Genomic DNA, 24,451 nt, shown 5'->3' on the forward strand with positions numbered 1-24,451 from the left:
CGGGACAGTTGATCCTGCCGATCAAAGGACAGAAAAACCACCCAATAATTTGCTAGAAGACGTAGAAGAGAGCCTTACTTGATCACGATGCTTGGGATGGGCATTCACATGTATTTCTGATCGAATGAATAGTCCCATTTTCGAATCTAAAAAAGCCAATCATTTCGAGCTAGCATCGATTATGCAGTGTTGCAGCTCGGATACCCTTTCCTTTCCACCCGTTAAGATTTCTAAATTAAGTTCCCCGCCCTAAAATGGGGCATAATCTATGGGGATCGATCTCTAGATGTACGTTGTTTAGTCGCATGAGGTAAATAATTAAGGAAACGGCGTACGTGAGACTCCCTTGAGTTGGCCGGTATCGCACTTTTCTCTGATAAATAATACTTTTCGTCCATATATATATATATATAGTCCAAACCCACTAATCTTCGACGTGTCAATGTTGATTTTGTCTACTCCTTGGAAATTCTTGAAAACCCAATTCAAACCCAAATTTCAAGATTCAAAATTTGTTGAAGTCGGCAACTTTGAAGCTTGATATATATATATCGACTAACTCGTGATCTGACTGGGATATTTAGCAATATTTCAGGGGCCGTATGTTCTATATTTTTTATTGGTTAGGCTTTAAAATAAGGTTTTGTTCTAGTGTATAATTCTGCTATGGCTAAGCCTAATTAAGTTTGTCAAGGAAACACGTTCTTTGACCTGCATGCATCTTCTATATCTGTGTATATATATATATCATATATAATTAACCTTAATTAGCAGATCACGCGTTTCAAGGAGCGGGGTAACCTCCTCAGATAATTCTTAATTTATTGCACCATACTAAAGTCTAAACGATCAATTAAATATGACAATAATGGCCGGTAGTACTTGTCTGATATATATTACGTATGCGGGGGTAAGCTGATCAGAAAAGTAAAAAAAAAAAAAAAAAAAAAAAGGTAAGGCAGAACCGGAAAGAATTAAATGTCGAGTACTTCATATATATATATATATATGAACTGATGAGTCATTAATATGTATTGGTTGTGTCCTGTGAGTTTGGTCTCGACATTTTTTAAAACAGGCCACATGCATTAATAAAACATTTTTATGTTTTTTATATATGCCAGTTATTGCATGTATATCATGTGGACGTGCAAGCTCGCAGCTAGCAACTGGAGATTTGGGATGGAAAAGAAATCCAAATAAACAAGTTTGTACGTTGTGTTGTAATTTGGACTTAAGTTCGGTCCTATATATATAAATTAATATTATTAAATACGAATTACGTGCATGATTAATTATTCTGAAAAAGCCCCACACATTATTATATATAATATAATAATATCCCATGATCCTAGATAGCTGGTGATCTGTTCACGTACTTGGCAATGGCGCCATGCCAGATCATGAGGATGTAATGTTGTATTCACACAACACATAATCATAATAAATTAGAAATAATGAGTCGTCTTGTTCGGATTGGATCGGACAAATCATGTTGTTGGCTTTTTTCAAAATTATAATGCGATAATTCTTACCATTATAAAGTCTGGTCGGGTATGCGCTTGCTTGCTAAGCCGTTGGTCGTACGTACGTACGTAGATTGAGGTCAGAGTGGGGACTTCTTTATTCGATTCTTTAGACTACATCATTGAATAATACAACGACGTCGTACGTACTATATATTAATATATACGAGGATTCCACAATACAATACAATACTTTTTTATTTTTATTTTTATTTTTTTACTTTAAAATGTACTCAAACAGGCCATGCATGCACAATATATAACCTAGCTAGCTACGTCCATAATACGTGGAATATTAATGCATAGTTATACATACTTATGACATATTCAATGAAAAGGTATAGTACGTAATTAATTATGGATAGTGGTAGATGGCTACGTACGTAGCATGTACAAGTACATGCCCACCCGGCCAGCCAGCCAGCCAGCTATAAAGTGACTGTATTAATACGTATATATACGTGTATTTCTGTACCATCCAAGTACGTACGATGGAATGGGACGTAACGGCGTGAGAAAGATTTATAAGCCGGAGACAGATATCGATTATACAAAATGTTTCATAGTCCGAGAATGTATACGTACGTTCGAAGGTTCAACGATATATACATGCGACTGCTACGGAGATAGGTTGAAGACTGACGTGCATGAATCTTGTCCATGAAATAAAACAGAGACACACACAGATCATTATACAATCCTTGGGATGAATAATTAATGATCATAGAGCAATGGGACCCAAAATGCATGGGATAGGCCGGAAGAGACCGTGGACACGCTGCAGCGTCCCAAGGAGACAAATTATACAATAGCAATCATTTGTACGTCGGTCGGATATATGTTATCTCATGATCTCTGTATATATATGTATATTTATTATTGTAAGGTATGAGTATATAAATTATTGGATTTTAGGGGCTTCTTCTTCTTCAATTTTGAATTATCAGCCTATATATGGTCCCCCCATCACCACAAATTCAATTTAGATTTATTGGCTGATTCATGATGTTTTCGTCGTCTTGTCCACCTATATGAATTATAATCTTAGTCACTCGCATATGTAATTAATTTTTTAAGAATCTTTTGAAGTTTTGGGGGTCCCTTGTTGCCGTAAATCAATTTGATATCTTCCACGTTAAGAATATATATGGAGATTTGATTAGCCTAATTATGATTCCCACTAACATCACAGAGTGGAATTAGCAGCTATATACAATATTATTCATGATTATGTTAAACTATACATAAAAAAAAAAGTTATATTTTGTTGAATTTTTTAATCAATCAATGATGATTAAAAGTTTTATTCATATGAGATTCCTTTTGAGATGGTTCTTATAAAGATTGGTTGTGACAAACATTCGAAATTCACATATTTTTTTAAGGATAAGTATTTTATACAAATTAGACATCAAATTAAAGATCACGACACACCACTTAGATAGATTTATCAAAACATCCACCCAATGCATCAAAAGGAATGTGTGACAATTAATTAACTTGATATATGGACTCTCCCTTTTTTTTTTTTGGAAATGATTTGTATAATAATAACAAACAAAATCTAAGATGTATATAAAAAAATGATTTTTAATGACTGATCATATTTTTTAAAAGTAATAATATATAGTATTTATACATTCCAAAATTATATCCAATATGATTTGACGTTACTGAATTTATAAAAGTCGGTATTTGCAAAAAGTTGCCACGGATAAATATGAAGAAAAATTTTACATAGAAGCTTTATATTAAGCACATTTACCTAATCAATATGTAATTTATCATTTGAAAAATATTTTAATTATAAATAAATTATATAAAAGTAATCTCATAAATTAACATAAGTTGACGTGGTTCGTCAAATTATAAAATTATTTTTTTTATAAAATATACCTATTAAATTATATAAAGTTAATGTATGATTACTTTAGTGTAATCTCTTTATAATACTCATCTTGTTATAATTGTCATTTTATCTTAAAACTTAAATATATATAAAAAATAATAATAAATTACATATTAATTACACAGAAATGTAATTATAATAATCCTCCTAACATTTTTCAATCATTAATCATATATAATATTACCAATTATTTAATCATGAATTACCAATAATATCTCCAAAAGCCTGTTGTGTATCTAATTCACCAATCCATTAGGCTGATCGGGACAGAAAGTGCGGTAAAACTTGAGAATAAAGATGATGTGAAATAGCAGCAGTGCTTGATGCATATGACTGATTTATTTTTCCTGACTGAGAACGATCTGATGGAAGATACTGGTTGTGATCAGGAACAGAATCTTGGTGATTTGGCATATACATAAGGGCTACAAAGACCTATTAACGGTAAAAAAAAACTAGACGTGGCTTAAAATAATAAAAATAAAGACAAAAATATTCAATTCTGCACTGCTCGATCTGTGCTCAAAGCAGGTCGGTCATTTTTTTCTTTCTTTTATTATTATTATTTTTTAATTTAGAATGATGCTTTCGTTTCTGGGACCTTTTGTCAGCCATCTGCATATGAATGAATGTCCGTGGACTAAAGATTTCGACCCTTTTGATGCAAAGTCTTGTCCCCACCATCTCACCCTCCATGCTACCTTTCATCTCTCTCGATCTCTTGATGTGGTACTGTTTCTTGAAAATTAGTTGAAAATGAACGGGACGAAGGTGTCGACACTTTACTGTTTGTTCTGTTTTAAGTCAACTACCATAGTTACTCATAATCTGAAGGTTGCAGAAGTGTCTGCTACTTGAATTAAAAACTTTCCAAGTTGTTTTTCTAATAAAAACCTGTGTTTGCACTGCTACTGGTGCGGCAGTTATTGCCAACTAAAATTCTAGATCATGATTCATTGATTTTAGTATTTAGTTTTGTTAAGAAACTATTATTTTAATTATAGGATGCAACGAATTGCTTCCATCATGCATTTATTAGCGTTTTGATTTGATATGCTTGTAATCATCATGTCAATAAGTCTCATTTGTTTACTTAGTCTAGATAAGAGAAATGTTTTATAAAAAATTAAATAAAATATTATTAAAATATAATTTTTAATATTAATTTTATTTTAAAATTAAAAAAATTAAATTATTTGTTATATATTATATGAGAATTTAAAAAAATTATAATAATTACATAAAATGAGATGAGATGAGATGAAATAGTTTAATTTTATATAACTAAATCAACCATAAATATTTGAAAACATACTTAATAAGTGCATTTTTTCTAGATATTATTATTCAATTAAAACCTTCTTAGTTCAGATAAAAAAGGTGATAATAAATTTATAAATTGAGATCATCTATTAAATTTATTTTATAATAAAAATAATTTTATAATATAAAATATCTTGTCAAGACATGTTAATTTATAAATTTATTTTTATAAAACTTAATTGTGAATAAAATATGTATGTTTTATCAAGATAAATACACCTGGAATTCTTCTTAACGAGTAAAATTACAGATGTTAATCATGATTTTTGTTCATGGTAAGCCGGAGATGTATAATTTAAAGAGCATGATATAATTTAATCATGTAAATGATTGCAGAGTGCAGCACTCATAATGGTAGACTAAAAATGACTTTATTAAACTAATAATTGCTCTTTTGTGATTACCAAGATGAGTGCAAAAGATAAAAAGAGACACACAGCAACATGGCATGGCATGCAACCCTGGAAATGGAAGGATCTTTGCTCCCTCCGTAGACATCATCATTACGCCTTTGTCAAGCTTTTGTTTCATTATCATAGCCATAATCATCTCCACCACCATCAGCATAATAATTCTAAGAATTGTGTTCATTTTTCTATGCTGGAATGCTGTTGGATGCTGGGACATTATGGGACAGTAGACCCTCATAATCTTCGTCCTGAAAACTCGCATCGGCTTTTGTAATGGTACTGATCATTCACTTCCAATAATTACAAGTCAAGTGTCTTTTTTTCCCCTTAGTCTAATAATATTCTTTTCATAACCCTTTCTTTCTGCCGCATTAGAGGCATGCACAAAACAACATTTTTTTTGTTTTTGAATGTGGAAATAAGACCTCCTAAAACAAGATTATGTTCCTCGCTAAAACCTGCTAGATTGGTGCTTTTTTAGTGTTTTTAATATGGCATAGGTCTTTGACTAATTAAACTGTTAATTGTAGCAATATAATACAATAATCTTGTTGATTTTCTTCATCCTTGAGTGGGGTTTTGTTAGACTAGTGTTCAGTTAGGCAAATACCTTGCCTTTGCCTTTAGACTCATTGCAGGGTGTGACCTGAACGAATGCTTTCAACTTTATGGTGGAAAAAACATGATTGAAACGAAATTGGAGGGGGTGGGGTTGGGAGGAACGGGAATTCTCTGAGATGGAGTTGGCTAGACAAAGAAGGAAGGTGGGCTAAGGTTGTATTCTTCTGGCCTTCTGTTTAGTAAAGCCTAAGCTGGAGACGCTTGAAAAACCAAAGAGGAAGCTTCGGGGGTTAGGGGAGATTCTGATTGTGCAATGAGAATGATATGCACAGTCCTGGTCCTAAGAATATAAGATGCACACATTCCGTGTACTCTTTTTAGAAAAAATGAATAAATATAAGATCGATCGATAAAAATATATTTTTTTAATGATGAGCTTACTTTTTTTTTTCAAATAGAATATATGAGCCTTGCATATCATAATACTGTATCTGATATTAATACGTATGTCGCCTTCAGTAAGAAGCATACATCTCATCCCTAGTTGAAGGGCCCATTCAGTCAGATGGGTTATCAGAAATGGGACCGGGATTGATTTCTGGTTCAATAGTTTGGATGTTGTCGGCCCACTTAGGAGTCTTGTTTCTTGCCCTTCGGCCCGCGAATAAGAAACTCTTAAAAGTGTATAGGATTTTCTGCTGTTGATGTGAGGCTTGTTATTGTTATAACTTATAAAAAGATTAAAATATCTATACTTTTATGTCGGTACCATCATTGATGTTGTAGTGTCAATAAATAACTTGCAAGCTACTGATATAGGCCATCTCTTCAATTCTGTGAGTAACGTATTACAAGAGTTGTTATTTCAATCATCACAATTCCGATAGCTTGATCTTAAGCCCTCTAATGGAAGACTGCAGGCTTCTGATAGCAAAACTTTAAAGAACCGTTAACAGCGTTTACAGGGCGGGAAGACAACTCCTGTGCTGCCACATGTTGATCAAGAAATGATGCAAATCAAAGCTCTGGCTGGTTTTATCTTTTATGCAAAACCTTCGGTGGATGGCTTTTGGGTAAAATGATGATGTCTGTAGACCAGAGGACAACCGGAATATGGGATGCTTCGAACACACTCTCCCGTGTGCTCAATCATGCTCCCTGCTTCTGCCAATCATTTCATCCCATTTCCTTTTCTCAGATTTTCGAGAAGAACAACAGAAAGATAAAATTCAAAATCTGGAAAAAAAAAAAAAAAATCCTTGATTGATGGTTATCATCATCGTTATCATGATGTTGGAGCGAACCACAATCTTTCCTTGCAGGTACTATTTCTTTGGAAAAGAAGAAATGGTTGGGGCAATAGGATGAACCCATGACCTTGAACTCCAATAAACTCCTAGCTGGATTGGACTTTTGGGTGTTTTACCTGTTGAATTATCAGTTTGATGGCTAAAAGCAGGATTTTCAAATGACATGTGCAACGGAAAAAAGGCTGTTCAAAAACCATAGTTATTCACTGCGGACAAACGCAGTAGTTTGAGAAACGGTTTCAACTCGTCTAATTTTATTATTATATTTTTTTAAATTCTTACATAAAATATAATAAATAATTTAATTTTTTTAAATTCTATAATAATAATATTATGAGTAATGCTATATACCACATCGCCATCTCATTTACATCCTACTATATATAATGTAATGCATTTATCACCATTCGATGATAAAGAAATATGCAATAATGATCATTCAATGGTGATAAATGTGCCACATCTTACTTAGTGAGATGCAAGTAAAATGGTAGTATAGTGTATAGAATTTTCTTAATATTATATTCAATTTTTATTTAAAATCATCTCATCTATCTCATCTCACTATCCAAGCTACGCCTAAAGCTAACAGATATTTCTCTAGAAACAGGACCCCAAGAAAGAGCTATAAATGCAACTGTCCTCCGTTACTGGGGTTTGGTTTGTGGCGTAGAGATTCTCCGAGGGTGATGCAAATAAGTTTTGGAAGGCAATGCTCCTATAGGATTTCAGAATTCTAAACTCAGGAGGATACACACGTTTCCAATCTTGCACGTTTCTAAAGATGCAAAATTGGCATAAGAAAAAATTGGCATTGGCAAACCAATTTTGCAGGATATTGAAGGATAATACGGTAATACTTTCTTGACATATCTGTCTCGCTTTGGTATCAACAGGCAGACAGCAGAGGTTTTTTTTTCTCATAACTTTCAACCATCTACAACAACTTTGACGAATAACTCTGACCCTAAAAGGACTCCATCGTTTGAATTTGTCTTCTATTTTCACTCGTGCTGAGTATTAAATGCATCCATTGGATGGCACACAATTGCGCATAAACCTAGACCAATTCACAAAAGAACCTGGTTCATCTTTTGAGATTAGTTCTGATTCCAAAACCCCTTGATCGGTCAAAAATAAATCACCAATACGAAAGAAATGTAATCTGATATAGAATTTGCATGGAGAAGAAGAAAAGGATACGTTTAATTTTGGTCATTCAGATACGAAATGGTCGAATCTTAAAAGGTGCAGAATGTTAATTTTATTAGCATAGATGTATAATTTGTTAACTTTTTGTAGGTTTAGATGCAATATACGAATTCTTTGTGTAGTTAGAGGCTACCATTTTTTGATAAATAAAGTCAATACGAGTTTCTTAACTTAAATTTCAAAAAGGGAAAATAAAAGGTGTGAGAGGCACAGGCCAGTTGAAAGGAGAAAGATAAATACTTCAAGCCAGATATTCCATACAAATTGAAAGCAGCGTTTGTTTTATAAAACTTCCATGACAGTTCAACAAGGTACTAGAGGTGAATATATCGAAGAGTTAAAAGCAATATTAAGGCAAGGAGCACTTGCATATACCGGGTGTTTATGACAGCAAGATATTTGAACGAAAGGATAGAACTCGTTTTCAATTCAGCCGTCTTCTTCTATGTGCACGAGAATCTCCACTGTCTACATCTGAACCCCTTGAAGCATCGTTTCTTCTCCGAGAAGATGAAGTTGAAAGAGACACCATAGAATCTATTTCCATGGCATTGTCCATCTGACTTTCTGAATTTATAACAGCGGCTATGCTTGAGAAGGAATCTCTATCATCAACTGGTTGGGGCTGCTCTTGATTTCTGCCAACAGGTTGGTTACGGAAAAATGCATCAACTAACCTTTCTGCAGAACTCAAGGCCGACGAAAGAGAATGAAGTGATGTTCTATGAGATTGTGATCGGCGAAGTAAAAGGGACTGCACACGGGAATGCACCCGGCGATTATCTCCAATCTCAGGGCTGCTCATGTCACTTTGTGTTAAATCCACAACATCATCAGGAGGCACCAGATTTTGTTCTCTGCGAGCACGAGAGGTCAAAATTCGATTCAACAGAGAAGTTTCTACTGTTTCATGTGCACCATCAGGCTCCTGTGGCTGTAAGAAGTCCCGGGTCAAATCAAACCTACCTCCAAGGCGACGGATCATCTCCTCCACTGGTAAAAATGCAGTTCTCTGAAGAGTTTGCCTAAAACTTTCAACCCGCCGTGCATGAGGCCTAAGAGGGATCTTTAGACTTGAGTCCTCCTCCGGCTCACGGATATTGTTCCCGCGACCATAAACTGGGGTCACACTTTTAATTGTCACCTCTCCCTTACACACTGGACATTCCTTTGCATCTGAATGAACATGCAACCATCGGTAGAGACATGGCCAACAAAACAGATGGCCACAACAAGTCACAACAGGGTCCCCAGCCAAGTCCAAACAAATATTACAGTCGAAAAAACTCCCATCATTGCCACTACCCTTTTCGATTTCATCATTTTTCTCCGCCGTCTCATCCTCAATAATCCCATTGTTATTTTCACATGTTTTGGGAACCTCATTCATTCTTTCATCAGCGGGGGCACTACCCTCACCCGTCTGCAATGTACTCTGATCTCCAGAATTTACCATCAATTGGTTCAATTCCAAAGAGATGTTCTGAGCTTCTGGTGGAATTTGAACCTGCCGCCATCTCCTCCACCGCTGCCGAGCTCTAAGCCTATTAGTAGCTTCCCTAAGTCTATCAGAAGGATTTTCAATCCAATCATCCAAATTCACAGGGTCAGTCGGTACCGAGCCTGACTGAGGCTCGGGAATGGGACCCAGGTTCAAGTCAAGATTCATTGTATCAGATGTCTCCTCGCCCATCACAAATTGAACAGACCCAGATTAGAAACACTTGCTTTATCACAAATTCTACTAGCCCAGATTTTTTTTTTCAAAAAAAAAAAAAAAAAAACTTGGCTTTATTTTCCAATTGAAGAATACTATAAATTCGACACACGAATTCGAATTCTAACAATTTTTTTTTTTTAAGAAAAAATAGAAAGCAAACCTTAAAACCTTAACTTTGCCACAAAACTGAAGAAACGCAAATCAAAACACCTAAATTGAACAAGAATTCCATGTACCCAGACTATAAACTCAAGCAGAAACGCAGGAATTAGGATCTTAAGCTAGGTTTAGGTCATCAAAATGGTGACTGACATCTTGGGTCTTGAGCGAACACTTTTGTGGATAAAAATATAGGGGTTACAAGTGGAACGAGAGATATAGTGTCAAAACGGAAAGGTGGAGAAGAAAGTTTAACACCTGGGTCCGCGTGGATCGAACTGGATGATCAACTGAGACTCATTCTAAGTTTGAGGTCGAGATGGCTACGTCCAGAACCGGGTTTGCTCCGAATCGACTCGCCATGGACGTTTCTCCCTTCAGGTCAGCGATCTAGGCCAAGAGGCAGAGAAAGAAAGAGAGAGAACGAGAGATGATGCTCATCACAGAAGGTTCAGATTGAATGTGTGAAATGGATGCAAAGTCACAACGATGAGAGAGAGAGGGGGGGGGGGGTGCAGGGGGGAGGGGGTAATGTTACTGTGCAATAGTAATTGTGTTTTCTGGAGCATGCGGAATGCAACGGACGGTTGCGATGAAGTATTTGTCTTACTAATTGACTTAGAGACCGATTTTCAGTAATCGGACCGCTCAAATTGACTTCTACTACACATTCGAAAAGACCTCATTTTCAATTACCAAATCACAGTTGCTTTTTCCTTTTAATTTTTGGTGGCAAAAATTCTAAAACCAAACCCTTGTGTGACTGTGTCGTGTCCAATTCAAGATTAAAATTGGATCAAATTTATTTGTCCTACTAATTAATTGCATGCGCCCGATTATAATTATATCAAACCTCATATTTCTCGAATTTTTTGTCATATACAAACGAATTCACGTAATAATATATATATCAATATTATTATTTTTATATTTAAAATTTAAATTTACATTATTTTTATTAAAATTTAATTTTTTTACTAATTACGAATATATATTAGTACATATAATCACTTACAATTAAATTTTTCATATTTTTCGTGTTTAAGCCACTCGATTGAAATTTACACATTTTCCAAGTAGTAACCTAGATGAACTGAGTTTTAAAAATCAATATTAAAGCCAGATTGGGTTGCTGTATGAGTCTTAAAAGCTCTTTACTAGAAAAATTAAGTAGTTTGGTGTTACATATTAAATTATTTTTAATTTCAAATAAGTAAAAAAATACTTTTAATTTCTTAAAACGTGTTTTTCTAAATAATAAGAAATGTAATTTAAATTTTAAAAAAACTGTCAATTGATTAAAATACTTGTATAACTTTTAGATAATTATAATTTTCAATTCTTTAAAATATATGGCCATAATATTTAAAAATTCAAATAATCGACATTTCTACGATCTACCTCAAAAACTATTTTTTTTTTTAATTTATTTCCAAACAAACGTAATGTATTTGGAAATATTTTAAACATATGATTACTAAACAGTAACTAACTTTTTAATAGTATAACTTATTACTTAATTTATAAGCTATAAGCCATAAAACTATAACCTATATTTTCTACCACAATATCAAACATGTACTAAATTTATACATTGTATTGATCTCTTTTTAAATTATAAACAATATCAAATATTTGAGTTTTAACACAGAAAAGTAATGCTAGATACAATCTTATGGTTTACAAATCTCACGTATTCTTTTAAAAAAATGATGGGATCCACTATTAAAAAAATAAATATTTATGTAGGTCTCACATTTACCTATATATTTTTTTTATAAATGGGTGTACATAGCCTACATCCATTAAGTGAATGTTTGGAATTGCGGTGAAAAATATAGCTTATAACTTAAATAATAAGTTCTACTATTAAAAATTTATTTACTGTATAGTAACCATATGTTTAAAAGTATTTTAAACATGCTATATTTGTTTGGAAACAAATTTAAAAAGTATTTTTTTAGGTAGAAATGACGATTATTTGAATTTTTAAAAATTATGTCATATCATTGAAAATTTGAAAGTTGTAACTATCTTAAAGTTGTATGGATATTTTCGTCCATTGATAGTTTTTTTAAAATTCGAATTACATTTTGCATTATATCGTAAAGCACGTTTGAGAAAAAAATCAAAATGATAATTTTCCTCAAATACACTTTTTAGCTTATTTGAGATAAAAAGTTCTTTAATATATAACATACAAACAACCTAATTTTTTTTATTAAAGAGTTTTTAAGAATATTTAAGTACTTTTTAAGACTCCTACCACAATCTTAAATAGTCCCTAAGACTATATAAATCATTTTCTCTTATAAAATATGTTGTTTAACTTGTAGATATGGATAAAGACAAAGTTTGGAGGGGTAAAATATTTGTAAGCTATAATAAATAGTTTAATTAATTTTTGTTAGGAACACTATCAAGAAAGTAAGACAATATACGAATAAAGCGTGTGAAAATATGAAAAAGAAAAAATAGATTTCAAAATTTTATCCTTCCAATAGTTTCGAAATTTTACGTGTAGCCTTGTCATTTGTTGCAATTAAAAGAAAGATGCCAAACTTTGGAAACAAGCTACATATGAATTATTTAAAAAAAAAAAGGAAAAAAAGAGGACAATTATATGTGAAAGATAAGCTAAGTTTTCGGTTTTTTAAATAATTTATAACAATAAATTATATTATTTTAAATAATACATGAATTATGTATTATGTACTATTTAGCCAAACGTAAATTTTTCATTAAATATATTTCATTCAGATAACTATAAATTTTAAAAGAGGAATAACATAATAGAAGACTTACAAAAGGGGACTTCTTACAAAAGTTTTACGAGAGAATGATCATTTATAAGAGATTTGCTATGCATCCACAAATCTTACATTGTACACTACACACACTTTATTTTTTATTTATTTTCAATGTGAGATGCCTCATCTATCCCTCTCCCTCTCTCTCTCTCTCTCTCTCACTCATAGCTTGTAGTATTTTGAATTTGGGAGCTTCGGGATGAGTGGTTTAGCTCATGCTACGTAAGGTATTGTTTGGCTAATGCCAAATAGTGGCTAATGCAAAGAGTTTCTCCATTTATAAACTTGCAAGAGTAAAATTATCAAAAGTTAATGAGAAAAACATGTAATGGTTGCACGAATTAAAATATTTTTCGTCAAGCCCTAGGGGAAGGTTTTTTTTTTTTTTTGGAGGTTTTAAAGAGCTGTACGAAATTTATACATCTTAAATTTATAAATAATATTTATTTAATCAAACGATCCTAAACGAAAAAAATGTAGAATTTAATGGAAAACACTTGATATACATAAACGTGGATTACGTGGCGATGGGCCGAACTGAGTTGGTCGAGTCGTACAAGGCTATAAAAGTTGGGCTACTAAGTTCTCCAAAATACTTTTGGGACTTTGGAGTTGGGCCTCATCTTCAATCCAAAACAAATCATATTTTTAAGACTGAATATTTGCTTCGATACAAATTTTTCACTCTTTTATGCATGAAAAAATCTATTTATAATTATTTTGTTCATTATTTTTTTTATGATATGACATTTGATTATATAAATTTAAAATTAAAATATAATAAATAATTTCTAACTAATGTCACATCAAATGATGTAGTATTGAGATGCAAGTTTGAATGTTAGTAATGAAATGACATGTTTTTGAATAGTGGCTCGTGGGCACCAAGGCATAATTTTGATACATAAAAAATTTTCAAAATTGAGTTTCTTTGAACCTTTACTTGCAGAAGCTCAATGAGCTCTATATGCTGCAGAGTTGACTATTGACTTAAGATTCAGTTCAGTTTTTTTAAAAAGGAATTCTCACTCAATAATTAAAGTACTTATGCAACACAAATTTAGATGAGATAGAGTGGGTATGATCCTTAATGATATAAAGAGAAAACTTTCCTGTTTAGTTAGCTGGAATGCAATTTTTGTAAAAAGAAATAGTAATGTTTATGCACACACACTTGCAAAAGCATCACTATCTCTTCTTGAGGGCATAGTTGATCTGGCTATTAATCGAGATCTCCTATAATCTGTAACTCTTCTTTAAGTTCAATGAAGTTTACAAGATTTAAACAAAAAAAAAAAAAACAAAAAGGATGATGTAGGATTAGATATGTATATATTTTTTCTAATTCAGTTGAGGTTAAATTTAATTTGGGTGAATCCCAGGCAACTTCGCATCAATCGATATCTGGATACCAAAAAATATCTTCGTGTGTTGTCTTTGTGAGATGTCACATTTTCGTCACTTTGACGGCGACATACATGGCTTGGACCAATTTAACATCTTAGGATCGATCTCTCAAATTTGACCCAATCGTTGTGGATTATCAGTATCTTGGCATGTGGATCCCATGTATTGGTGCAACTGTCAATGACTGCTCTTAGTCCCTGTTCACTCGAACATTCCTACCAAAAATTACGAAGAAGAGGAAGTGGCTATCTCCTCCGGTTAATCTAGAACAATGAAAACTAGCTGCAAAACTTCTCAAGTCTCCAACAATACCATAGCTTGCCAATCAGACTGTTGAATATGGCAGCTCAATTTTGAAAAGAGAAATACTATAATCATAAAAAGATATTATAAAAATAATTTTATAAATTAATGCGACTTTATATGATATATTAGATTTAATAAAAATAATTTTACAATCTAATATATCACATCAAATTATATTAATTTATGAATTTTTTAAATTTTTTGTAATTAAAACATTTATCTCCGAAACCTTTTTTGTAGATTTATTTTAATACCATGCACTAGTTGTAAGGGGACGTTTATTGAATGTCTCTGTAAGCATGCATTTCTAATGAATGAAATTGATAAGCACCAAGTTTGACCGAGTCTTAAAAATTATTTATAAGTTTTAGATGGATTAATTATAATATCAAAAATTAAGAATATCAAAAAAGTAATATAAGGATTTGTATAATTTACTTAGAATGAGACTAGCAAGAAGAGAAAGAATATAGGCATGTCATGGAACAAAGCCTGCTACTCCAACTTAGAACAGTCTCATTGGTTTATCTATATCAAAAAACAGGTGTACTTTTTAATTTTGTAATTTTTAGTTACAATATTTGTAAAGAAAATATCAAATTTGATTTGTACTATACAAAAAGTAAATTGTTATTTTATTATTTATTTGCAACTCTGTCACTCTTATCTTTTAATGAAATTGTCACAATTTCTTTCCCTTGAATTCTTTTTTCCATTTTTTCATGATAAAATAAAATAAAATAATAATTAAAAAAATTAAATATTTTTTAATTATTAATTACTCATTACTATAGAATGAATAAATGGATAATCCAATATGAAGATTTGATGTGAATGGTTAAAATCAAATTCATCTCATATTATTTTATTGTTATATAATGAAAAGATAACTTATAAATTTTATTAAAAAAAATACTAATTTAAATTTTAAATATAAAAGAATAAATATTGATATATAAATTAGCACACGATTTTACATATACGTAACAAAATTCTGTATGTATAATCCATTAGAGCATTGTTAATAGATTATGCATATGTAAATGACAATTTTAATGAATGTAAGATAAATTTAGATTTTAACTATTTTATTTACAAAAGATAAATTTAGATTTTAGCTATTTTATTTACAAAAGTCTCCACATTGGAATAACTAATTTTTTATTATATAACAATAAAATAATAGAAGATAAATTTGACTTTAGCTATTCATATCAAATCTCCACCTTAAATATCTATTTATTTATTATATAGTAATGAGTAATTAATAATTTAAAAAATATTTAATTTTTTAATTATTAATTTATTTTAATTTATTATATTTTAATTATAAATTTATTTTATTTTATCACATTTTACTATTTAATTTAAAGAAACTTATAGAAATTTATAGATATAGATAGAGAGAAGAGAGAGATTGTTTAAAAAAAATAATAAAAAAAGAATTTGATATATATACAATAGATATCAAATTTGATATTTGTTTTATAATTATCATAGCTAAAAGCTATAAAATTTGATAATGGTTAATCTATTGCAAGTGAATTGTCTATGCTATAGTTAAAAATTACACTTATTTTTTGATAGTGGTAATCCAATGAGAATACTCTCTAACAATGCTCTAATAGTGGTGGTAATGCTGCTGAGTGCTGGCTGCGGAGTACAAAAGGGGAGCGGACGCATGCAGCAATGGGAGGAGCGTCTCGGTCGTTAAAGACTTTCAAGAGGAGCTAGCAAAGGACTAAGGGGTGGGGAATGGGACCCATCGTCCTCCTTTTCTTTTTATAAATTTAAAAACGATAGAACTACCCAACTTCCCATCATCTTGTATTCCTCCTTCCACCCTGTCATCGCATCCTCCTCGTCCGTACCCTGCCCCCTTCTTCGTCCCCATTCCAAAACCCCCCCCCCCCCCCTCCTCTCTCTCTCTCTCACCGGCAACCTCATCTACCGGTAACCACAACCTCCTGGTCACCATCACACGTGCCATCTTCCCTCCACACGTGCGTACTAACACCCCCTCTCTCTCTCTCTCTCTCTCTCATATACAAGAACTAGAAACGCATGCTTCCCCAATTCCTTTCTTTTCTGTGGTGCAATTGGTGCAGCAAATAAAAGTTAGAGAGAGAAAGGGAACCCAAGAAATATTTAAAAAGCGTAACAATTTTTTCTTGGTCTTTGGGGTTGTAGTACTAGTAGACGGTCTTCCTCGAATCCTCGGTCTCTCTCTCCCTCTGCGAAATCCGACCTGAAATATCACTGCTGGGTCTGAGTGCGTGGGGGGTCTTTCTTTCTAAGCCAGCCAAAACTCTCTTGATTAGAGAGGGAGACAGAGAGCAATATCTTTATCTTTGCACCGATGAGGATCCGGAAAAGGCAGGTTCCCTTCTCTCTTTCGTCTCTCGCTTCCGTTACTCTCTCAGATCCCCTCCTCAGTCTGTCTCCGGTGGTGCAACTCCAACTCCAAGATGCCACACACCCGAAGGCTTCAGACCCACTTGGAAATCTTACCCCTCATCGCGAAAGAGGTGCCCACTTTGATCATCAGCCGTCCGATCAACCCAATCAACGCCTCGACCTACCGATCGAAGGAGGAAGCAGTGGCCTGGATTGCTCTGATAATGCTAGTGGGACTCACAAGGAGAAGAAAAAGAAAGATTTTTCGGTCAGTGAAACAATCTCTCTTATCATCAATTTTTACCGTTGCTAGTTTTATGTGCGTTTGTGGGGTGCACTTTGGTTCAATGTGCCTTAAAGAGGCAGGTGTATGAATTTTCCAGATGCTGAATTTGTGAACCTAGAGTGGGGCACGTTAGGGTCAAGCATGTGTGAGTGGATCATATATTTGTTGTGATTTTGCAGGAGTTGTTGCAAGGGGAATATGAGAGAGGGGGAGAGGTAGAGGTAGAGAAGGGCAATGATATCAGGTAAGAAAGGAGGCAAAAAGAAGTTAAGGAACTAATCCATTTCCTTCTCAATTTTCACGAAATCTTGTAGTAAAAAAGTTGAAAAGACGGATATCTACAACTTGATTTTACCCATATAATTAGATCCTTTTTTTTTTTGGAAAAAGAAAAGGAAAAAAAAAATTGTGTAAGTGGAAATACTGTTTTGAGGTGTTTTTATATCAGCTGTGGCTGGCCACCATGCCTTCCCATCTAATCTAATCTAGCCCGTCTTTTTTATCTTGGCAAACTAATACACCCATGCCGTGCACGTTAGCATGGCGTTGCTGGTCCCAGCTACATTGCATCTTTCTCCGTATTGCATTTGTTTTTTGGGGTTTTGCTTGGTTCTTCCTTATAAAGGTTGTAAATTTTATGTACGTGGTTGTGGGTCTTCTGGGTCTGGTTTGCTTCTAGGAAGGGTCGCATCCTGGGTGCAGAAACTGTTAATGGGGACGTTCCAGAATCAAGGGCTATTTATCAAGGTAAAGTTTATTTATTTACTAAAGCAGATTAGTGATCATAGAATCTCTACCGTTAAAAGGTATTCAATGTGGTGGTGTGTTGGTTGTTTGGCTTTAATGTACGTACGTCATAGCATCTGGAAGTACTTGGTGTGATGGAGAGAAATCATTTCCGCCAAAGAAGAGGAGGAGTTCCTTCCAGAGATCAAGATCCAGCGAAGACGCGATGATGGAGAAAGATAAGAAGATGAAGACTAAGATGAAGACGAAGATGATCAGTAGCAACAGATGTGCGCAACAAATAAATAAAGAAGAATTAGGAGAAGAAAAAGAAACAAAAGCACGGGGTCTTGAGAATAGTACCGGTGCAAAAAAGCTGAGGGCTAGAGGTGGTGCACTTATGGAGGGGTCGAGGTGCAGCCGTGTTAATGGGAGAGGGTGGAGGTGTTGCCAACAGACGCTTGTGGGCTACTCTCTATGCGAGCATCACTTGGGCAAGGGAAGGCTAAGGAGCATGACAAGCGTTCGAAGCCGATCCTTGGCTGCTAGTAATACTCTTACTGCTCTGAAGAGGGATCATGAGTCTGAGCCACTGTCGACAACTTCATCGTCGCTACTAGAAAACGAACTGAAGGATTCCGTGTTAGATAATGACTGTGAAGATGAAGATGAGAATAAGCCATTGGTGTTCACGAAGAAAAGGATGAAGCTTGGAATGGTTAAAGCGCGCTCCATAAGGAGCTTGCTCGGTCAAACAAACAACGGGACTGTGGTGGCCGATAATCAATATTAATTAGAAGGGCTGCAAGCTCTGAAAGGCAAAAATGGGTGAGGATTATTTCATGTCCTGAGCGATAAAAAAGCAATGAAGGTTCAGGTTTGACGTTATCATGTGCACTTGGTGCAACTACTTTCAACTTCTGTTAGTTTGCGTATGACATTAGTAATGAATTACAAATGCATTAATTGGTGATTATAATGTGCTTTTGGCTATCAGTTTCTTCTTCCTCTAATCCTTTTGTTTCTGTGTGATGGTTTTAATATTAGAGAAGTATATATAGAGCTGGAAGAATATGTAAATTTTGCAGTTTATTAATCCAGATTTTCCTGCAAACAGCTATATATATTCTTTAACAACGTCTGACTTCAATAATGATCTTGATCTCGATCGGTAGGAATTAGCCTCCCCAGCAGACACTGGTTTAGATGTTTGATTACTGTGCGTACACATATTCGACTCAAGTATTCGTTTTATATCTTGTCAATGACTTGATTTTGATGTATGTGTACTGCATGGCAACTTTATCTCAAATATATCGATAGAAACTAATTAAGCATAACATATATATATAGTTATGCATCATTTACAGTACGTACGTTCAAGTTAATTGGCATCTGTACGTACGTAGAAACGTTGAGAAAATAGAATAAGAACTAATACGTTGAGATTTAATCAATTTCTTCCGTTTGAAAAGGAAAAAAGAAACCCGGAGCCATTTTAAGCTGAAACCTGCCATTAGCTCATAAAATATGAAATGTAACATCCTTGCTTAATATTATATAGGAGAAATGCTTTAGTTAATTATATATAATTAAGCTGATTCTACAAAATCAAATCCATATAGATAGTGACTTGATGATATATCTTAAATTGTAAAGCTGTGTTTATTGTAAAGTATTAGATCTAATGCATATCATATGAATTTATATTAATTTTTAAATTTATTTTTATGAGATTTTTTCATGGCGGCAGTACGTTTTCGGCTTAGCATGCTGCGCACTTAAAAAAGATGCTAAAATTTTAATTTTTAATTAGCACATGAGTGGCTGTCCTAAAAGAATGGAAGCACTAGACTAATGACATGCAGTTTGACAAAGGCTTTTTTATTTTTATTTTTATTCCTAGCTCTTTGTCCATATATAGGTTGGGTTGGGTATGACTTGCGAATATATATGATCATTGGGTAATTATTATAAGGTCTAGTTTCTAAGATCCGTCGACTACTTTGATGCGTGGTTAGAATTATTTGCATATATGCCAGAATTTCATTAATCCGGCCAATTAAATTGATTTACCAATTTTTAGAACTTTAGGTTGTTCACAAATTATGAAAACAAAGATTTTATATGTACTCACTTTTGCATATTTTTTGTGCATTCTATTAATATGATTGATCGTATTATTTTTTTAATATAAAATAACTACTTTAATCAATTACATTAATATAGTGTATAAAAAATACGTAAAATTAACTGTATATAATATATATTTAATTGGGCCGTTTAATTCTTCGTAAAAGAGAGTTAAATTAATCCAATAATCATAGTTAATTAGTGACATAATCAATCGAGTTATCCTCCAATAAGCAGACCCAAGGACAAATTAATTAGCCAGTGTATATATATAATATATAGAGACCCCAGGAATAATATTGTCACTGGCCAGTATGATGAACGCGGGTGCACCTCGCTGACCCACCACGTACAATTAATATATGCAGGTCTTTCATTTAGTACTACTACTGCTTTTCAATTATGGTAGCTTTATTTATTTATTTATTAATATTTGAGGTTGTCTCTTTGCCTTGTTTAGAAAATCGAACTCTTTTTCCATCATGAAGCCAACATGCTAATAAGGTTTCAGTTTTTTCGCAGAATGTTCTCTCTTTTTAGTGGTTTGAATAAAGATTGTAGAGATGCCATTCATGTGCCTGAACGGGCCATTAAATATGACAGAGATTCTTTTGGGATGGAGACCGGAAGCTGGATGAAGACAATAGCTAAAACCTTTTCCACATATATTTTAAATGTGAATCATGTGCGTTTAACGATATTTATAATAAAAATAATTTTACATCATATCAAATCAAATCAAAAAATAGAATTATTTTTGTAATTATTTTTTTCTTTGTTATGACGAAAACATTTCCGACGACGAACTAGTATATATTCACGATTGATGTCTTTGTACGTCATGCATGAAAAGATCTGCAAGCCACATAATTGGAGATGTTTCTTTTGTACTAATTACGATGAAGCCATACGTACATCCATCCTTTTGAATGGGATTTTCGAGTTCTCGATCTCAACTATCTGGCCTGGTCTTTTAATATACATGTACAGCCAGACGTGGTCATGCAGTCATGCATAGAAAAATATTTTTGCAACTCTGCTTATTAACGTACGTACACATTAAACATATATATGTATATATATGCAAGTCGTTGATATGTTTACTGTGAATGATATCATGTTTACGCATGATTTGATAAATAATAAAACTTATGTATATATGAAGCATGCATGTTTCTAATATCTTGTTCTTGGTTTGATACAGCAAGCAATAATGACGGGGATTCAAGGACGTACGGTGTTGTAGTGGACATACGTATGTGTGATCCAAATTAAGGTCCCAACAGATCGTTATCCTGCCCAACCTTCATGCCCCACTCAAATAATAATTGGATGTCACGGGGCAAGATGCATGGCCTTCCAATCATATCTTGAACCGATAAAAAACTTGTTTGATCATAGCCAAAAAGCTGATCAACTAGCTAGGTTTGAATTTTCCAGGCTCTCTTTTATATAAAAAGACCACTCACTTTCACAGAATCACTAGTACTTTTTTGCCTTTGATAAAGAGCTAAAGCTATCCGCAGCCAGCTGCAGGCAGATCAACATTGCACAATCGATTAGAAAATGCACGGATACCATGGGAAGATCACAATTAATCATATTACAGGCCAGCCTTGCTGGTGCGCCACTGCACCGAGCATATATACGAGATTTTATGAAACCTGTAATGATGATGATGATGATGATAAAATTCATAATCGTTTGATAATTGATTCAACTTTGGCAGCCCACCTGGCAGGCTGGATTAATCTGAGGGTTTGAAAAAGCTGTATGTGATCTTATAATATATTTCTCGTATGGGTTCCAGTGAGGTGCATGATCGAGGTTTTATAAGCATGCAGTGGATGAAGTACTCAGATCAGGTGTATATACAATTGCCTTAAGAGGGGGGAGGGATGAGAAAAGGGTGGCGTGGGAAGCTATATATTCTTATGCAACTCAATGGATTCTTAAATCAGAGGTACCTATAAAGGAAAGACGAAAAAGGAAAAAGATCAGGACAAAAATATGAAGCAAGCGCAATCGACATTAATATCTAAGACATCGTATCATGAGCTAGCTAGCGCTAGAAGTTTATTTCTACAGTACTGGAATATAATTACAGAGCCAAAGATGATCTAGAAAATTACTTTGCACCGCAGCCTCTAACCTCGAACGATTCCTATTGTTTATCAATCTCGATCGTTGGCCTTGGACGCTTATGAAGTCCAGGATAAACATTCAGCTAGCTAGCTAGCTTGATCAATATATACATTAAGCTGAGATCCCATGTTGGGTTTTGCATCAAGCATCATGTGTGCTCCTCATACATGTAATTTTGGCAGGAGTGCAAGTGTTTGCACGTACGTACTGCATGGTCACGTTGAGAAATGGAAATTTGTCTGAGCCTGACCCCTACCTGAAAAATCATTAATTTCTTAGGGTGATTCTGTTGCCTTTGTGGAATCCCAGAAGTTTTAATTGATAGGAATGATCAGTAATTCTAATCAGTGATTCAAATCAGAACAAGTACTACTGAAATTCTTCATATCATGATAAGGGGAAATTAATAAGCAAAGGTCGGGGCGTCGTCATCGATCTATTGCTACGTAATTGACTAACGAAGGAACAAATGAAATGCAGTTTCTTGCTTAATTTAGTGAGACTAGATGTTGTTCAGACATTGCAACAGCCAAAATGTAACGTCATTGAAGCATGCATGCATGGATTTCTGTGAGTGCTGGATCAGCAATAATCGTTGTCAATTGGGCTGTTTAAATTTTTAGTTGAAAAAGCAACCTTTAACAAATGCTTAGACATTTCAACTCCCTCTGCAAAAATTAGTTTTTATACGTTCAAAAAGTACTCTTCTCGACCTAATTATAATTCCAAGACAACCGTTACAACTATAAAAAGATCTTATAAAATTAAACTCACAAATTAATATGATTTCATATGATATGTTAAATTTATTTTATAATAAAAGTAATTTTAAAATTTAGAGTAACGTTACTTATCATCTCAATCCTCATTATCATCTCATCATATCATGATATGTCATTAGATAGTTAGAGATTATTTATTATATTTAATTTATAAATTTATAATTTAATATTATATCATAAAATGATAAAAAGATGATAAAAAAGTAGATGATAAATAAATTTTTTGTGTTACGATTCTATGGTCCCAACATTTTATGAGATCAAATTCTGGCCCATTGGTATGACTGTGACGCTAAGGCCTAACAAGACACAAGTTGAATTATTGCTGGGCCGGGCAGATTAAAGTTATGTATTTGGGCCGGACTCGAGTCGTTATTAAATTATATCTTATTAAAGAAAAAATATTTAATTAATCCTTAGATTTTGCAATTTTATGATTTCAATCATTGGGTTTGAAATCTTTTTCAATTAGGACCTTCCATCATATTTCCTTTCAGATGGCCACATGGCTAGGCTGGCGGCACATCCAAGCAATGCCCTTGCATGGGTATGCATGTGTCCAGTTGGTTTTAAAGAGCGGCATGACAAGCACAAAGGCTGCAGCATAAATCATAAAATCATAAAATACCACCCACATCTTTAAAAAGTAGAAAACAGGAATTACAAAGGGGACGACAGGGCTCAAAACAGGGAAGAGTGTCATACGACATTGCTGCCTGCAATAGGAAAACATGAATAAGGCCTTATTTGTTTAGCCAAAACTAAAAATCTCATCTCATCTCATCTCAACTCATCATTACACATTTTTCAAATTCCAATACAAAATATAATAAACAATCTAACTTTTTCAAATTTCAATACAAAATTAATATTCAAAAATTATATTATAACAATATTTTATTTATTACTATTTAAAACATCTCATCTCATCTGTGTAACCAAACGGACCTAAGAAACTTAGTGCTGATTTGACATGGTTGCTACTTGCTGGAGTATTTTGGTCATCCTTAGCATTAATTAAACCAGTTGTTGGCTTGTAGCCTACTTCAGTACGTCCAAAAGGGACCCTACCTGGTGGAAACCTCATCATCCTTCTTAGTCATGGACGGAGAAAAGAGAACGACACTGACTTAAGGGGCCAAGCCGCCAATGCCCACTCGTACAGTACATGATACTATTACTGAGATTTCTTTTAAATCAGAATTATTTCGTGGGAATTAGAATCAAATTTTTGAATATCGTTTCTATGAGTTTTGTTTAAGATATTCAAATGAAATTTTTTGATATCAATATTGCATCAAAATTGTTTATATATAAATAAATTATATT

At 33.5% G+C, this 24,451-nt stretch overlaps 2 protein-coding genes across 3 annotated transcripts; one reads left to right on the forward strand and one right to left on the reverse strand.

The window, feature by feature from the left end:
• Nucleotides 1-8,488: 8,488 nt before the first annotated feature.
• On the reverse strand, nucleotides 8,489-10,646 carry LOC122279597. Of its 2 annotated transcripts, XM_043090307.1 has the most exons (2): nucleotides 10,389-10,646; nucleotides 8,489-9,932 (listed from the first exon to the last, which is right to left on the reverse strand). In XM_043090307.1, exon 2 carries the CDS (start codon nucleotides 9,918-9,920, stop codon nucleotides 8,676-8,678), a length of 1,245 nt encoding a protein of 414 aa, XP_042946241.1. In that variant the 5' UTR covers nucleotides 9,921-9,932; nucleotides 10,389-10,646; the 3' UTR covers nucleotides 8,489-8,675. The 2 variants fall into 2 exon arrangements, with proteins under 2 accessions (XP_042946241.1, XP_042946240.1); XM_043090306.1 differs by having other exon boundaries at nucleotides 8,489-10,646.
• A 6,008-nt stretch (nucleotides 10,647-16,654) lies between these two features.
• Nucleotides 16,655-19,038, forward strand: LOC122278189. The gene is made up of 4 exons (XM_043088309.1): nucleotides 16,655-17,318; nucleotides 17,516-17,580; nucleotides 18,016-18,083; nucleotides 18,197-19,038. Exons 1-4 carry the CDS (start codon nucleotides 17,013-17,015, stop codon nucleotides 18,853-18,855), a joined length of 1,098 nt encoding a protein of 365 aa, XP_042944243.1. The 5' UTR covers nucleotides 16,655-17,012; the 3' UTR covers nucleotides 18,856-19,038.
• The last annotated feature ends 5,413 nt before the right edge of the window (nucleotides 19,039-24,451 follow it).

The sequence above is a fragment of the Carya illinoinensis genome, chromosome 10 (assembly GCF_018687715.1).
Source record: "Carya illinoinensis cultivar Pawnee chromosome 10, C.illinoinensisPawnee_v1, whole genome shotgun sequence".
NCBI classification, from domain to species: Eukaryota; Viridiplantae; Streptophyta; class Magnoliopsida; order Fagales; family Juglandaceae; genus Carya; species Carya illinoinensis.

Bases quoted from the DNA above. Each gene is read 5' to 3' on its own strand.
- LOC122279597 (XM_043090306.1), bottom strand. From the start codon at position 9,944: ATGGGCGAGGAGACATCTGATACAATGAATCTTGACTTGAACCTGGGT.
- LOC122278189 (XM_043088309.1), top strand. From the start codon at position 17,013: ATGAGGATCCGGAAAAGGCAGGTTCCCTTCTCTCTTTCGTCTCTCGCT. The intron at 17,581-18,015 runs GTAAGAAAGGAG...GTTTGCTTCTAG, and splicing joins GAGAAGGGCAATGATATCAG to GAAGGGTCGCATCCTGGGTG. The intron at 18,084-18,196 runs GTAAAGTTTATT...CGTACGTCATAG, and splicing joins ATCAAGGGCTATTTATCAAG to CATCTGGAAGTACTTGGTGT.